Below are 17,480 nucleotides of genomic sequence, written 5' to 3'. Positions count from 1 at the left end.
TTAATGCACGTGCTTGTCCATATTATGCACTGCAAAATGTCCTGCTGATGAATGTACCATTATATTTAATTGACATACCTCTGTGGTTTTTGAGATGACCTTGAATATATAGGATGGGATGATCGTTACTTGTGTGGCGTTACTTATGGTAAGCATTGATGTTTAACAAGAAGTATTTTAACCTCGCAAAGTCAGAATATGTATGACAAATAGTACCAAAAGTGTAATTATCTACCCTCAGCTGTGACTGATTTTTAAAGGAGCCTGAGCCAGTCATAAGGAATCTTTTTTTTTTTGTTATTATGGAAAATACCCCTCCGATCTAAACTCATCCAGTGTTCTTAATTATAAGACTCTAGGCAGCCTCTATGATTAATATGAGCACATTTAGCCCGAGTGTTAAATTATCTTGCTTTCTTCAATGTTGACCAAATGATATGCACTTTAAAAGTGTCTCATTTGTTAAGTTGTCCCCTTTGTTTCACTCCATCCTCTGTTACATCATTGCATTATCGATAATTTCAATTGTTTCAATTTGAAATTTATGGGTTTTATAAGGTTTGTAGGGTCCAATTAAAGCAGTTGGTCAATGTGTTGGTATCATTTGTGATTTTTCTTATAGATTACTTGTACACACACAAGTACTACTATGCAAATACTACTGCTGTCACTAAGACTATGTATTTTCCATGGACGCCCTCTTTAATTACTACGGCTATTAATAATAATAATGTCATGCGACCGGATATGACAGCTCCACAGAGGAATTGTGGGACGTCTTTCTGTCCGTGGCCGTCCTTGTGAAGTCCTTTCACTTCTCAACTTGACGAAACAAATTTGCCATCATGTACAAACAACTTATGGTAAGACAGCAGTATATTGTCCATAAAGCGTTAAAGTTGTGTGATCAAAATGTCACAATTTTGTTATGGTGTAATTAATACGTGAAAAGGTGTCATCACACTGCCGGTTCTGTGTAACGGTATAACTTTAAATGACCGAAGTTAACGTAGTTACTCAGATAGCAGTTAAGGGCAAACCGTATGCAATTCAGTTGATAAGTTATACATTAAAATAAATGTATTATTCTTGTCATATTACAATGTTATTGACTTGTTATACTATTTCTAACACAGTTGCAAGCGCTGTTTCACAGAACACCAGCTCACTGTTTCCTGGAAGTCAACGGGCTAGCAAACAGGTGTTGTGTGGAAGTCTGTTCCCCCTTGAATAATGTTCCCCTTATGTTACAATTGTGTTCCCCGTAGCACCACCTCCGCAGTTGGTAGTTAGGTTATGGTTAAAGTTAGCTGGAGCAGAGTTAGCTGGTTTAAGTTAAGTAAGCACCTCAGAAGACGACTATAGTTGGGGTTCGAGAGAAAGGGGAACAGACTTTGACATAACACCAGCCAGGCGCACAGGCGCTTCCCTCACGTAGCCTAGTTCTCGATGCATGACCGCCACGAACTGAATGAGAGGTGTCTGTAAGTTACTTCACGAACATTTAGGGAATGAGCAGGTCGTCCTGTCTCAATATTTTGTATATTTTTGTCAGAATCACGTATCGGCTGATTTTTCAGTCAGAAAGGCACAATTTGGCAGGCAGAGTTTGAGTCAGGTCAAATCAATTCTCTAAGTTAAGCAATAACAATAATTATATAGTTGTATTACTGCCCAATTACATTTTTTATTAGAATTAGAATCATATAATTTTTGGACATGTAGCCTAGTCAATACATTGACAGGTTTTGTAATGTAACCTTTATTATGAAATGTCAAACATGACGGCATTGCGTTGACTTATGTTACGAATGTAATATGAAGGTTTGGTCAGCAGAGGTCACCATTTCGACTGCATCAAACTCTGAGACGAGGAACTATTTTTAGCACGTTTGCTTCAAACTTCAGTTGGCAAATTGAGTTTCCACGATCACGGTTTGAAGGCTTGCTGAGCAGCTGTATCACTTTTGCCCATAACAATTCCATTTACTCACAATGTTTTAGTCCACATCTTTATTCTACTATTTGTTATGCTTAGATCATAACTGTCAAAACTATTAAATCCTCAGTTAAGTCTTTATGTTTTCCACCAGGCCCTTCGGCAACTTTCCAGGCGTACCTTCACCAGCAGTGCCAGCAGACAGTTTGAAAACACTGTTAAGGAGAAACAGAAACTGTTTCAGGTACGGCTCATCTCAAAGAAGGATGACAGTATCTGTAAATATAAGATTACCTCCCATCAGTATCCCATCTCATCTTTGTTGTTCGAGAAGCTAAAAAGGGGGTTACTTTAAACTACAGGAGTAGTCAAGTTTGAATGATAAATGAACTTCTTGTTAACAGTACACCAAATGGCCTAATTGGCAAAGCATTGTTGTAACATACAGTTCTTAGCAACATGATGTGTATAATGTATATTTGATCATTTTGTTTTCATTTGTCAGTGTTTGAGACAAAGAATGAACTCTTTTTAATACCGATAATGATAATGTTAAAGCTTCTACTTTATTCCCAGGTTCTGGAGACAGATTATGATTTTATCCTCTTTGTAGCCTGACAGATAAGTATGTGTTAGTGGGTTGTTTAAACGACCTTTGGCTGTAGCTGGGGCTGGAATTACTGTATTCTAATTATGCATGCAATCTGCTTATTAAAAATCAGTCGCTAAATCAATGATCCAGTGCGGCAGGCCTTGCTGATCATTGCATAGTGCTAGAAATTACTGTAGTCATAGCTGACAAATGGCCTACCCTCGCTTCTAAATCCCACAGCAAATACTGCTTCATTGCATAGTCAACTGTACACCATCACTTTATTGCTGTAGTTAACCACAGATGAGGTCTTTGTTAGAAAACAGTAGAAATGCTGTTTAGGGGAAAAAAGGTTCATTATAATATTGATAGGTGTTATTTTGAAACATATACTCAAGTTATTTTTTTATGTTTATTTGAAATATATGTTAGGTACATTCTGTTAGTCTACAGAAATTATAATATCATAGAAACAGAAACATATGAAGCTAAAAGTCCTTCACGTATCCTTGAAGCAGGGCTGTCTTTGCAATAAAAATAACTATGTGCCTTCATTCTTTGAACAGGAGGATAATGGTATGCCTATCCATCTGAAGGGTGGAGTGAAGGACGTTGTGCTCTACAGAACCACAATGACTCTCACTGTGTTTGGTATGTCAGCATTCGTCTGAGATTTGTTGAGTCAGGCTTACCACAGATGTCTCAGTCTGTGTTTTGGGTAAATGTGACCCTGATGTTATTAATAAAACTGACTTCTTTTTTTTTTTGAAGTAAAATTACTGTAATTTGATGATGCATCATCAAGGAGTGTTTGAAGTTTGGTTGAGGTAGCCTGGGCTGTGTCACATCTGTAATACTTCTCTTTTCTCTTCACAGGGGCTGGATATGTTGTGTATGAGCTCTTTAGTGCTGCGATGCCCAAGAAGCCACAGTGAAACATGATGGTCAAACAAATGGTGCTTTATTGTCTAATGAAGCAATCATGGGCATGCTGTATGTAATTCCTCAACTCTCTGTTGTGCAGATTCGTAATCTGGGTGATTATTTGTCCTTTACATAAGACCAATATGTTTAATACACAATATCAGTATTTATTAATTGTACAGAACATGAGCTGCTAATGATAATATGATGCTAAATAAACATCTCAATAAAATGTGTCTCCTTCCTGATCTTGATTTCTGCTGCTGTAGATGTTTGGTCATTTTGCTACAGGTTTTTCATATTCAGCCTATATGTTTTGGGAAATATGTCTGTACCCCACTCTTATAATTCCTCCAGAATTAGAGCTCACATGGTGTCAAATAGGATAGTTCATAAGTGGTTTATTTTATTTTCACCAAGCCAAACTTGGGTATGTGTAGGTCTTTGTTTTGAACAGTAGAGGGCACCACAAAACAATCAATCCAAAACTCTCACTCTGGCAGTGAGAAGGAGTTTAGGCTGTAGTAGAAGTGCTTAGCCACTCCCAGCTAAACTTAATTTTCCATTGATGTCTACATTCAATAAAGTGGTGAATTAAATGTACTAAAAACACATGCTTGTATTTCTTCAAACAGTTTGATCACATTAGAGAAAAGCCGCCTTATGATATCAAGAGCCAAGAGATTTCTTTTTACAAACATAACATTTCATATTTATGTCAGTTGACTTAAGTAAATAAATGTTATCAGGTTGCCTGTTGCGCATATAAAACACTTCCCCCCTCAGTGTTGTCTGGCCAATTGTAACCCTGCTGTGAAGTCACATTGGCATTGGAAACTCATTAAATTGCCAGACCAAAGGAATGCAGGGAAAAATGTAATTTCCCAACAGTGGATCGGTCTTAGCAGGGGACAAACACCAACTGACAGGCTGGGGTTTCGTCAAAAGTCCATATGATGGTAAATTGAGAGTTGGGAACTGCCCCCCTATTAAGTAGCCGATGGTGGAAAGATTCTTCCCACTTGGAAAGAGGCTTTTCCTTCTTGGACATCTGCTGGCGGAGCTTCCAGTAGCCAGAGAGAGGAGAGAGGGGTCCAGCCACAGCTCCTGAAATTTCTCTCTTACTTTCCACAGGGGGAGGCATCTAGTAGGCTGCTCTCAATTTTGATCGGTTCATCTTTTGGGGAGTTGAGTAGGTGAGTAGACTGTGTAACTAATGGGTTATTTTGGTATAATTAGGTTTATCTAATTTACAAGATTTATAAGCTATTTTACAAAACTGAGAATATTTCTGTCGCAGTTTTTGTACTGTTTTGCAATAATTTGATCTCTTTGAGTTGCATGCATTGTAAGGCAAACGTTTTAAAGATAATCAACATAAATTTAAATAACTTTTAAACAAAAGTTTTTAAGATGAAGTTTTCAAGTAAAAACGCTCAATCACTTCATTGAGGTGAACTGAAAGAAAGTCCAGCCACTGGTTTACAATGCAGATTGGTGATAAAGCAGAGCCATTCTACACCATGCTATGGCCTCACAGTGTTTGGGCAAAAGGGCAGACTACTGTGGATTATGTCTAATTTTGATTTTTGATTAGATGAGCCTCTAATGTCCGGGGGGCCAAGAAAGTGATTATGGTCCCTGTAACTGCAGTTTACCTGGTCGTGCACCAGGCGGGGCGCACAGCCCGTGGTAAAACCTGCAGAAGCTGAATTTAGACAATACAGTGTTGATGGATCCGAGCGCAAGTCCCCTTGCAGAGAATAATACTTAACTAGAAAGAATATCCGAATCGCATACGATTATGCTATTTAAGAGAAACTCATATGCAGAAAACTGTCCTTCTAGGGCCAGTTACAATGCGAGGTGCGTTCAGGTAAAATACATTTCTCTCATTGATTTATGCTACTAAAAGAGAAAACGAAAAGTAGCGATTCTAAGAGAAGGAGAGAAGTTAAAGCAATTTCAAGATCTAAGGTACAAAACCGTGGTTTGTGCTATCCGGATGGATATTTGTTAGCTCACATGCAGTGAACTGTAGTAAAGTCTCAAAGCCCAGAGGGAATACGATACAATACTAAGGTCATACCACAGGTGAAACCATAGTCTTTTTATGACCTCTGAATGCCACCCAGACCATGTATGGCCAAAGTGAGCTAGGACTATATGGTAAGATTATACTGTATGTAGTAAACTGGTTAGTGAGCCATCAAAATCATCAAAGCAGCTGGAAAGAAATCGGTAATTAGTTGATGAACATTAAAATGATGATGATCATGTGATAAATGTTTTTTTAATTAGCCTGTCTAGTATCCACCTCAGGGTGTGGGCACCAGCTGCTAGGCAGCAAGGTGTGGCACTTCTTATGTAAGGGAGTCTAGATGAATCTTGCAGTTTTTTTCAACGTAAATGAAAAATAATGATTAAGAAATTATAGCTATCAATTTGGATTCCATGCTTAAAAAAAACTGAATTTTTTATCGATTAGTTCTTTTTTTAATCTGATGGCAGACCCTAAGTTTAAATGCTGGCTAAAACTATCCTGACACAGCAGTAAGTTCCACAAAAATGTGTCTCTGGCATTTAGCGCTCAGTCGCAGCACACAAAAGAAATTAACTGTGTTATAGACTCGTGATCTGCAGCTTTAACACATTTTCTCCCTTTTCCCTCAGACTGATTGATGCCCTGCTGATCCTTTAGGGGTAAACATGAAGATAGGGCTGTCACTAGCCACCGCTGCCTTCCTTGCAGCTCTGATATACTCCATAGATGCTCAAGGTAAATGAAACCACCTGGCATCTGTCCTCTTACATACACTATCCCACTCTGTCTCTTTATCTCCTTCTCTTATTTCACCTATTATGTCCACTGGTTGTTTATGTTACAGGGATTAGACTTTTACTGGAATGTCAGAGAGTCGTCACATGGAAACACTATATGTATTGATAAAGTGAATAAAGCTGTTTTTATTTCATGTGTATGCTATTTGACTATGTGACTTTTGGAATACTGACTGATTCTTTGATGATTTGTCATGCTTATCCCTCATTTATGGCCTATTTTGTCTTATTAATCTGTCAAGACAAATTACAGGCTTTGATATAAAATCCAAATCCACATCCCCATTTACTTGTATTTAGGCTGTAATTTAGATGGTTTTAAACCAATACTCTAGGGGTCATTTTCTCATTTGGATTTGGCTAGTATAAGAAACTAAGTACAGTAAAGTGTATTTAATTTCCAATTTCTAATTAAATGTCATTAAACAACAGGGCACATACTCAGGCTTGAACAAACGTAATTTCATGGCTTAACGTTTCCCTGTAAATGTTTAAGCAGGTCTGTTGCTGTTCCAGTTTTACGATAGCAAGACTCTGCACTTTTTCCTAAGCACAATTTGGAAGTTCGCCAAGTCCTTGGTAATTAGGCATTGAAATGCTAGATCACATATTTCTAAGTTATTGTAATTATGTTGAAGTTGTTACAGTATTTTGTAAACCTGTGTAAATCACACTGCAATGGTTTAAGTGGTTGCAGCAGTGAGGAAATTCAATGTTTTAAGTTATTACTTTAATTGTGGGACAGTGGTAATAGCACACAAGTGGAAGTAAAGCACAATGATTTAAAATACGTCAAAAAGTTAGAACAGCATTTAGGATTTTACAATAGTGTAGAAGTTCTAGTAGAAGAATGCATTCATTGTAAATATCAAAAGTACTTGCGGACGCATTCACCTCTAAGCTGTATTTATATTTTGTTAGTGCTCTGTTACTCTGGTAAATTATCTCAGTGGCGGTAGAGCGCTGGAGTATCCCACTAAGATTCAAGTACTTAAAACCATACTGAAGTGCTGTATTAAATAACTTTGTTACTTTGATTTTGTGCTTTTACTGTATAGTACTATTTTTAAAATAATTATATGTTTTTTGTTATACATGTCACACAAGCTAATCTGCACTAGACTGTTAACAATCTGTCAGTAGTTTTGACAGGATAATTCAAAGTCATTTCATGTGCAAACATCTAGTCCAAAATAATGGCAAATATGGAAATATGGTATGGAAACCTTTTGATTTTTTTCCCCCTTGAAAGCTCTCTGGCGGGGTGAGAGGAGTCTAACGTCTACTCTCACATATCTCCACTAACGGAATGGAAAGATGAAATACGAGAATAGCAAATTAATCCTCAGACAGCAGAAAGACAAAGAGCCTTTCTAGGGCTTCTTTGCGGGCATTCGCAAAAACGCTGAGTTGCAATACATATGGAAAGTTAATATGCAGTAATGTTTAATGTCAGCACATGTTGTGGAATTACTTTGGCATCTGTCCTGCCTCTTTGGGAGAGTCGGTGCTCTTTCCTCCCTTCCTTGGTCTCCCCTCTTGGCTGTAGGACAAGCCAGGATGGCTGGCTGGTTGGCTGGCTGGTTGGAGACTGAGGTTAATAGCAGAACAGTAGCCAGATTCTGGCCCTTGGGAGCTAGAGGTGTCCTTTATTAGGGGCTGATGGGACAGACATACATATAACAAGAGCAACCACAAGGTCCAAATAACATACCAGAGATCGTTATTTTAACAAAAAACACCTTTGTTCCTCAAGTATATTTTAAAACCAGAAGGGCATATGGTCAAAGAAATTGTAACAAATTGAAATGACGTGCTTACACCATCTTGCCATGAACAAACGTATGAACGTCAGGTGCGTTGCTCATACAACTAAAGGTCTGCTTAAAACTTTTTGGCAAATTTCACAATCCACCATCAATTGCTTTGATACTTGATATCCACCTTTGTCACTCATACACACCTGCACAAACAAACTACACACCCTTTACCATTGTTGGAGATGAGTACTCGTGGAGAAATGAGGGGGAACACGGTCCATCGGGGCTCCTTGAGTTGATATGCCAGGTTTGTGATCCTCCAATCATAGTTTTTAATTATTTGGTGGGCTCCTGTTTGTCATCTGCCTGTGCATTCAGTGTGTCCCAAGCTATGGCTTCCTCCTCCAAGGTGTATTTTACAATGATATTCTTGCGTCTTAATGGCATGCTTATTAACAGCTAGTTCCTTCCTTAAAGTCTTGTGCATGCTCACTTACCTCACATTATCCCCATCATTACAGTCCACATTGCTGTGGCTAAATGTAGGGCTTGGCGTAGTACTACAAGTCAAAATTTCAGTGTGCTAATCGTATTATCGCCGAATGTTTTCACAAATGTAATTTTGTTCATCATGTCTTCTCTACTTTCAATTGTTCGTCATGTCACTATGAAGCATTTTTGTCAAACACATTTTCTTAGTAATAGCAATTTTCTGAGCAGAGTTGCATGTAACATCAATAATTGAGTTTGGTTAATGAATGAATGAAGAGATAAGGACACACATATAAAACTAACTGTATGAAACTTTAAATAATGAATGTTAGTAACAGGTTTAACAAAAAGGAAACTTAGCACTACTCACAACTCTTCAAGTACTTTGATGTGAGTTTTATGCATGTTAATGACACATACTAAAGGTTAACAAACTTCTTTTACTTAACATTTTCTGGGCAGATAGCCTAGAAGCTACAAGAAAGAATATCATTTTAAAATATATTTGTCATCTCTGTCTGTGTGATCCCAACTGTACATGGAAACTACGTCCAGTCAATAAAAGTTGTTGAGTCAAACAACTTTCTCATGTACATGATGCATGACGCTGTGATCAAGTCAGCTCGTTGTAAAGGCGCGTGTTCTTGTCACATTCTATATGTTTTCCTGTATTATTTTAATGACACACTTTCTCTGTTATTGAACATCTGAACTGTCTTTTGAGTGTCTAAAGTAGTCTTGTTCTCCCATGCCTTCTTATGCATTATGCTGTCATTGAAAAAGTACACATGAGTCTCCAGCGACAAATTGTGTATTCTTTTTAAAAGGTTTGCAATGGATGTGTGCCACTCACTTGTGTAAAGAGTCCTAACTAAATAAACAACAAACCTTTTTTGTCTTTGAAATATGTTTATATACGATGTATATATAACATATGGTGTTCAATTTTGTCAAGTTTTACCTGACCAACTACATGGCAACCTTGATTCCATTGTATAATCAGTAACTTGAGAATGAAGTCACTGTTGTATTTCGTAATGCTGAGATCAACTCCATCATAAGAGCAGTTAAGTTTGTGGTCAGGGCATGCGTTGTAATGACTGCACTCAGCATGTGTTGGATGGTTCACTCAATGTTTGCACTTTGGTAAAGTTTGTGTGGAGTTGTGCACATGTTATGTATGCCGGTGCTTGAGTTGCTGGCCACCTTGGTTGGGCAACTCAAACAAATGCCATTTTGCTCCAAAATGGCTTCTCACACTTCTTCAATGTTGTCACGTGTTCTTTACTTGTCACCCTCACAAATGGACGTCAATGCTATGTGTCTGTGCCCAACAATGAACAAGTCCACTTCAGTCATGAAGTGTTTGTCGTTGGGATCAATGTGAATGCTTGATTTAAAAAAATGCCTCACTTAGATTTGATCAAACATATAACCATAATTATACATACCCTTATTTTATTGTGATTTACCAATATTTCATCTCTTATTTGCAGTGGAACCCCCCTCAGACTTGAGGTTTAAAATTCTAAATGAGAACACAGTGGAAATGACATGGACAAGACCCTCATCAACGATAGAGGGCTTCAGAATTCAAATTGTATCAAATGCAGGTCAGTAAGGACTCAGCATTATTGTCATTGATCTGGACCTGCCAGAACACAGTTTATACATACACTGCACCCCAACAGCTGATTTAATGCCTGATTCTCTATCCTAGATGAAGCGTCCAGAGACTTAACCCTTGATTCATATGCCACTATAACCTCAATCACTGACTTGACCCCTGATGTGGACTACTCAGTGTCCATAAACTCCTATTATGGATCAGAGGAGAGCATTCCTATCTTTGGACAACTGACCAGTAAGTTTAGAATGTTTGGAAAAATTAAAATGCACTAATATATATCATGGATCATCTACTACAGCAAAGGGATAACATTTGAATATGCTAGTGAAAGTAACAAGAGTAAAACGTATCCTTTATTGCATTTTCATCTTGCCACATAAGATGTAGGAGAGAGAGAAAAATCACATCTGCTTACTGACATTTGAATCAGGCACTGTTTATAGCTAATGCAGCATAAAGATATGTGTTTGTGTGCATGTGGTTTTGATTCTGTTGACCAGCTTTTATGGTGTGTTGATTTTCTTGACTTTTTCCGCTGTGAAAAAGCACACAGTGAGACAGGGCAACAACGTGCGGTGCTAACTCTCCAAGTCTTTCCTGTGTTTCAGTCCAGTCCAGTAACACCAGCGGACGAGTCAGGAGGCCACAGTCAGATGCAATCAGTGAGTATGTTTACTGTAGTGTCAACCAAAATCTGAACAGGGCTTGTCCTCTATGCGGCCTTCCAATTTTTTTCAAATATATATTTTTCCTCTCGTGTCATCATTATATTTTTTTCCCGTGGAATAATTTGGTCAGGCGTACATTTTTACCTTCTGCTGGGTTTTCACTGGGTAAGCAGACAGGGATCCGACAGTGACTGGGAAGGCGCACATTGATTCCTTTAATTGAAACCAGTCTGCACATCAAGAAAAACGGAAAGGAAGGCTTGAAGCTAGGATACAAGATTTCTGTTATGCGTCATGGAGTGGAGGAGAGCAGGAGGGGGTTGTCAAGCAATGACGTGTTCATTGTGCCACCTTCAAGCAAGCTCTGTCTCTTAAACATAATCCCCCACCTGTTGATTCTTCTGGAAACTGTACCCCTTCTTCCAGATTCTCCTAAACCATGGTTAAGCTCTCAGGAAGTGAACCACCTAAATTGTTTGAACGATTCCATCATTTTCAACATTAGGTTAGAAAATTCTAAATAAAGAAGATGTCTTTTTAAGAAGGTGGTTTATGAGTTGTGAGGAACAGATCTTAGAATCAATGAGAACTGGGGGAAGGGGGATTAAAGTCCATCCATATAAACCCTGCCAATTATATCAATAGAGTCATCTTAAATGTTCCAGAGAATTTCATATGATTTAAAGCCCTGTAGGATTTGAAAGTATAAAAGTGAACATTGCTGGTGGAAGCTCTGCTAAATGTTTAGTCTATAAAGCCACATTCTTGCCTTCGTCTGCTGGAATGACTATACCAGCCCACTGTTTGGCATTGGTTGATATTTCCTTTGATGTCAGCATGCATATCTCTGATCCATCCAACTAACCGTCAGAGATTTTATTTTATTTAGACGGACAGAAGAAGAAAAGGGCCAAAAAATATTGTTCCAAGACCAAGCTGTTGCTGCCATACCTTTATTGGCTCGGTTCTGACTTGTAAATTGATTTAATTTTTTTAAATAAACAAAGTGCTTTCTGCATTTTAAGTTTTTACACCCATTATTAACCAGTTGTAAAACCTCAAATATTCCTAAACTGGATCAATCAAAATCTGTTACATAAGTATTTTATTCCTGACTGTTTTTGTTTCTCTGCCATCTGTCTCCAGAGTGTTCGGTCAGTGCAATAGCAGATTTGGTTTTTCTGGTGGATGGCTCATGGAGCGTGGGCAGAGAGAACTTTAAGCACATCCGTAGTTTTATCGGAGCACTGGCAGGGGCCTTCGACATTGGCGAGGACAAGACCCGAGTGGCCGTGGTTCAGTACAGCACAGACACCCGCACAGAGTTCCCTCTCACCCGTTATACCAGAAGAGGAGACCTGCTCCAAGCCATCAACTCACTGCCATACAAGGGTGGAAATACCATGACAGGTAAGGAGTTCACCAGAAGGAAGGACAGAAATGGAAAGGTAGAAATATGTAGATTTCTTTCCAAAAATCTGCTGTGATTGATCAAGTGCTATTTTAGTATTCAGATCACTTTTAATGTTGCTCTCTATGATTCTGGAAGCAAGGTAGTAAATTTAGAAGCCTGCATGCTGAATATTACCATTTTATATCATGAATTTTGAATACATGGTACAATGTAAGAATACAATACAAACATGCAAAAAACCTCATAAGCATCAATTTCTGTCTTAAGGTGATGCCATAGATTACCTGCTGAGAAATATCTTTACGGAGGCAGCTGGATCCCGGAAAGCGTTTCCAAAGGTAGCCATGATCATCACTGATGGAAAATCCCAGGACCCAGTGGAAGAGTATGCTAAAAGACTTAGGAACATTGGAGTGGAAATATTTGTCCTAGGTATGGTTTTATTATTCAGTGTTTTGTTGAATAGTGCTCTCCCGTGTGAATGTCTGCCTGTTCTTGGAAACCACCTGATTTTCCATTTATTCTTCATTGTAAGATCTATATTTGACTTGGTAAAAGTCAACTACTGTTGTTTTCTATCATACGCAATACTCTGAAACCATCAATAGTTCACCACATCTGTGATGCAGCAACTGAGTCAAAAACATATGACTTAATATTGTTTGTACTTCACATTTTCCCACTCAGGTATCAAAGGAGCAGATGAGGATGAGCTAAGGGAAATGGCCTCTACACCTCACCACAAACATGTGTACAATGTGCCCAACTTTGATATGATCCAAGAAGTACAGAAACAAATCATCACAGAGGTGTGCTCTGGTGTTGATGACCAGCTCAACTCTCTGGTCAGCGGAGAAGAAAGTGAGTCAAAAGATCTTCAAAAAATGTTACATTGTATAAAGTGATATGGTTACTACATGAAACTCTTCAAATTACCACATAGCAAAGCAAATATTTTGATACTGCATACATCTTAAATCTAATTCTCCATTCAAACGCTTTCTCAATCCTTACCATTTTTCTTCAGTGGTGGAGCCAGCCTTTAACCTCCAGGTCACAGAAGTTTCATCTAAGTCAATGCGGGTGACATGGGATGCCTCTTTGGGTGATGTCTCAGGCTATAAGCTCATTCTTATTCCTATGCTACCTGGAATGAAACGGCAGGAGCTGTACATGGGAGCCTCCCAGACATCCATCAATGTCCGTGACCTTTCTCCTGAGACTGAGTATGAGATCAGCTTGTATGCCCTCAAAGGTCTGACTCCCAGTGAACCTGTCATGGCTATGGAGAAGACCCAGCCTGTCAAGGTGTCAACAGGTAAAGTGAATTGTTGTGCATGACCTAACATTTCTTCAGATCTTTTCATATGTAAGATATACCTAAATTTAGATATACTTCACTCTCCTACATGCCACTATAACCTCATAAAATTTTGGCCCCACAAGGTCTTTAAGTAAAGTAAATGACTTTCTGTGTTTTTTCAGAGTGCTCTCTGGGAGTGGATGTGCAGGCTGATGTGGTCCTATTGGTTGATGGCTCATACAGTATTGGATTACAAAACTTTGCCAAAGTCCGTGCCTTCTTGGAGGTTCTGGTGAATTCCTTTGACATTGGACCCAACAAGGTCCAGATAAGCTTGGTCCAGTACAGTCGTGATCCACACACTGAGTTTGCCCTTAACACCCACCATGACATTAGTGCTGTTGTCAGAGCTGTGCGCACCTTCCCCTACCGTGGAGGCTCCACTAACACTGGAAAGGCCATGACCTATGTTAGGGAGAAGATCTTTATCACTAACCGTGGAGCAAGACAAAATGTCCCCCGCGTCATGGTCCTGATCACAGATGGAAAGTCTTCAGACTCGTTTAAGATTGCCGCAACCAATCTGAGGAATACCGATGTGGAGATCTTTGCCGTTGGTGTAAAGGATGCAGTGAGGTCAGAGCTGGAGGCCATTGCTAATCCCCCATCTGACACTCATGTCTACGAGGTGGAGGACTTTGATGCCTTCCAGAGGATCTCCAAAGAGCTGACTCAGTCCATCTGTTTGAGGATTGAACAGGAGCTGCTCAACATCAAAAAGAGGAGTAAGTAGGAGGACAGAATAACTAAACATGCTAGTTTTGACAGGGAGTGTAGCCAAATAATGCAAACCTTTTTGGCATCAGTTTTGATTTTACTCTTCTTTTTGATGATTACCATTTGCTAAGCACTGTCATGTTGGTCCATACTATCATATATTAGACACTATACCATCTGCTGTCAGTTGGCGAGGTCTGTATGAGTGGATATAATGGCAAGGAGCCAATACAATCAAGAAAAGTTGAAGCACAGCAGTATAATACTGTGTTAATTGCTGTCAGGCAAGGCACAGGCAAAATTTAATCAACTCACTTGACCATAATCTACCAATAAACATACCACAAAACCACACATGTTCTTCTTGAATGAGCTCTGTCACACCATTTGTTATCACTTACTGATTGAAAACACATGCAGGGATTGGAAGAACAGAAGTTTTTGACTTGATGGTCATTTTGATTCAAAAGGCCACCCCAGCTCTGAGACAGAATAGAGCTGTAGCCACACTGTGGTAGAATGACATCACACCACATACTATGCTTATTGATACTGAAGTCTGCAGTCCCAAAGCAATTAGTGAGTGTAGGATTACATGCTTAGCAACTTTAATTATTTTTAAACCTTGTTAGCTCAACAAGGTTACAACAATGCATTGCTTTTCCTTGCTGTCAGTAATTGGAGGGCAATGGACAGACAGGAGAGAGGAGTAAAACAGAGCCACAGTAGTACTTTAAACCTTGTAGGCTTACAATATATTATGATCATGGTGTACTGACTGAACTTGAATTTGATTTGACCATGTGCACTGCCTTTTTTAATAACAAACATTCTCACAAGTAAGTTTTTATTTTTTTATTTTAAGGTCTGCTTGCACCCACAAACTTGGAATTCTCTGAGATTACCTCCAGAAGCTTCCGTACCACCTGGACAGCTCCTGCAGCGAGAGTTATGTCTTACTTGGTTCGTTTCCGCAAAGCTGAAGACGTCACTGGAGACTACATTTCCTTGGCAGTTCCTGCTGATACCACCACAGCCATTCTGCCCCATCTTTTCCCTGTCACAGCCTATGAGGTCAACGTCTTTGCTCAGTACGAAAAAGGAGACAGTTTCCCATTGGTTGGTGAAGAAACCACTCTTGAAGGTAAGAGAGATTTACCTGGATCTGACCCAATACTGCAGTGGTCACCAAAATGAGACTATTTAGCATCTATGATATTATTTCCTTTTCAGAGCAAGGGACTGTACGAAACCTACAAGTTACAGAGGAGACAACAAACAGTTTCAGGGTGTCTTGGCAAGCTGCTCCAGGTTCAGTGATCAGGTATCGCCTGTCCTACGTCCCACTAAGTGGTGCTGGGGAAATAATAGAGGCACAAACTATTGGACCAGAGACAACCATAGTTCTTCAGGAGCTGTTCCCCATTACTACCTACCGTGTATCTGTGTCTGCTGAGTATGCCTCAGGCATAGCGGATGAGATGCAAGTAGATGGTACCACCAAGGAAGGTGAGTCAAGAAAATTACTGATCATTAGGAAGTTATTTTTTTAACTGCAATTGGAAGAAAGTTATGTGAGACTTGAGTTGAGTTTCAGTTCTATCAATATTAATGAGTGGCCTATACATTTGTATTTCCCTTCAGTCCGTGGCTCTCCTCGTGGCCTTCGTGTCTTTGACGAGACCATATCTACAATGAAGCTGTCATGGCAGGCTGCTCCAGGAAAGGTTGTTCAGTATCGCATTGCCTTTAAACCTGCTGAGGGAGGTGAAAAGAAGGAGATATCTGTCAAGGGGGATACAACCCAGGCTGTCCTAAAGAACCTCCGACCAGCCACTGAATATGAGCTGTTTGTTAGTGCTCGCTATTCTTCTGGTTTGGGTGAACCTCTTCTGGGCACAGGAACCACCTTAGAAGGTAAGGAAGAATGTAACATTCCTAATCTATAATTTGAAACATTTGAAGCATGGTACCACTTGTGTTGTCAATGTGTGACAGAAATATGAAGCATGCCCTGTGGCTGTGGGCTCAAGTGGGACTGCTGAGTAGACACATGTATAATTGTGTTAAGCTTTTCAAGAGGCAAGAAATATTGAGGCTTAGGTATGCATATTTAGAGAGATTTCGCTTTGTTTTTGTTTTTGTAGTTTTTGAAGGTTATGAGATCCTGCATGGTGTAAAACTGCTGAACTTAGGCCATTTGTCTCCCTCCAAGTATGTAGCATCTGGCATCTTTCATAGGCAACAACATCAGAATTAAGGAAGTTGAGTTTTACTTTGCAGGGTTGGTTAAGTATATAGCCTGTGGTTGGAGAGGAAAAGACAGGAATGTGGCATTTGATGTAATTCTTTTGGCATAGACTGTAGGTTAGGGTGGCTTTGCCGCCCATGAAGGCAGTGAGGTGGAAATGGGTGGGGGATGCTTGTAAACCTAGTAAAGTTATGGAATGGCTTGGAACAGACTTTGAGAACCACATGCCTGTCTGGTAATACCTTTACATCTTGGCCTGTCTGGGACATATGATTTATTGCTTTACAGTGGTTTATAAGACATATGGAGAATATTTTATGATAAACCCTGGATACTGCACTATTCTATTTGCAAACAAATGCCACTGATTGCTGACCATAGCTCTGTCAGTTTAATTTATTTTACAAACGTCATCATCACATTTTACTCATTGGTTTGCTGAAGGCAATGTTACATGTCTGTGTTGGAGCATTTTTTTCCTGTAATTTATAGACAGTGAATGAGACAGAATAGGAGGCCGGTTTCCTGTTGATTTCACACAGAATGTAAGGAGAGATTGTGGGATTGTCACACCACAGAAGAGGAGAAGTCAAAGAGATCTGTTTTGCGAGAGAAAAGGGGCGATCCTAGCACTGGGGGTTCAAAACAACAACAATCAATGCATTGTTTCATGCAGTAGGGATTAATTTTAGTCAACTTGTAAACTATGTATAAAGTCAGAAGGCTTCCCTACCTTGCCATTACCTTATAGTAGGGAGTTAACTTGACTATGTTGTACTGGATGTAATGGTCTATAGTAGCCTTTGAACTTGGCAATACATTACAATGGGGATAATTGAATTTGTTTTACAGATAAATGCCACAGAAGTTGCAATTTTGTTTTGGTCAA

At 39.2% G+C, this 17,480-nt stretch overlaps 2 protein-coding genes across 3 annotated transcripts in view; both read left to right on the top strand.

Moving 5' to 3' along the window:
* The first annotated feature begins 759 nt into the window (after positions 1-759).
* On the top strand, positions 760-3,687 carry LOC134000757 (cytochrome c oxidase subunit 7A2, mitochondrial-like). The gene is made up of 4 exons (XM_062440232.1): positions 760-863; positions 2,094-2,183; positions 3,098-3,182; positions 3,408-3,687. Exons 1-4 carry the CDS (start codon positions 846-848, stop codon positions 3,464-3,466), a joined length of 252 nt encoding a protein of 83 aa, XP_062296216.1. The 5' UTR covers positions 760-845; the 3' UTR covers positions 3,467-3,687.
* An 805-nt stretch (positions 3,688-4,492) lies between these two features.
* The window catches only part of col12a1a (collagen, type XII, alpha 1a), a 58,333-nt gene continuing 45,345 nt past the window's right edge, over positions 4,493-17,480 (top strand). The window contains exons 1-13 of one of the 2 annotated variants that reach the window (XM_062439728.1): positions 4,493-4,651; positions 6,129-6,234; positions 10,045-10,161; positions 10,269-10,412; positions 10,787-10,840; positions 11,993-12,256; positions 12,528-12,692; positions 12,948-13,121; positions 13,288-13,578; positions 13,746-14,348; positions 15,206-15,484; positions 15,574-15,849; positions 15,985-16,257. In XM_062439728.1, the coding sequence (XP_062295712.1) occupies positions 6,165-6,234; positions 10,045-10,161; positions 10,269-10,412; positions 10,787-10,840; positions 11,993-12,256; positions 12,528-12,692; positions 12,948-13,121; positions 13,288-13,578; positions 13,746-14,348; positions 15,206-15,484; positions 15,574-15,849; positions 15,985-16,257 (2,710 nt within the window). In that variant the 5' untranslated portion in view covers positions 4,493-4,651; positions 6,129-6,164. The remainder of the gene's footprint in view (positions 4,652-6,128; positions 6,235-10,044; positions 10,162-10,268; positions 10,413-10,786; positions 10,841-11,992; positions 12,257-12,527; positions 12,693-12,947; positions 13,122-13,287; positions 13,579-13,745; positions 14,349-15,205; positions 15,485-15,573; positions 15,850-15,984; positions 16,258-17,480) is intronic. The other variant, XM_062439727.1, reaches the window with a different exon arrangement.

Source organism: Scomber scombrus, chromosome 19 (assembly GCF_963691925.1).
Source record: "Scomber scombrus chromosome 19, fScoSco1.1, whole genome shotgun sequence".
NCBI lineage: Eukaryota > Metazoa > Chordata > Actinopteri > Scombriformes > Scombridae > Scomber > Scomber scombrus.
Note: the sequence above shows the minus strand (reverse complement) of the source record. Positions and strands in the feature narration are given on the sequence as shown.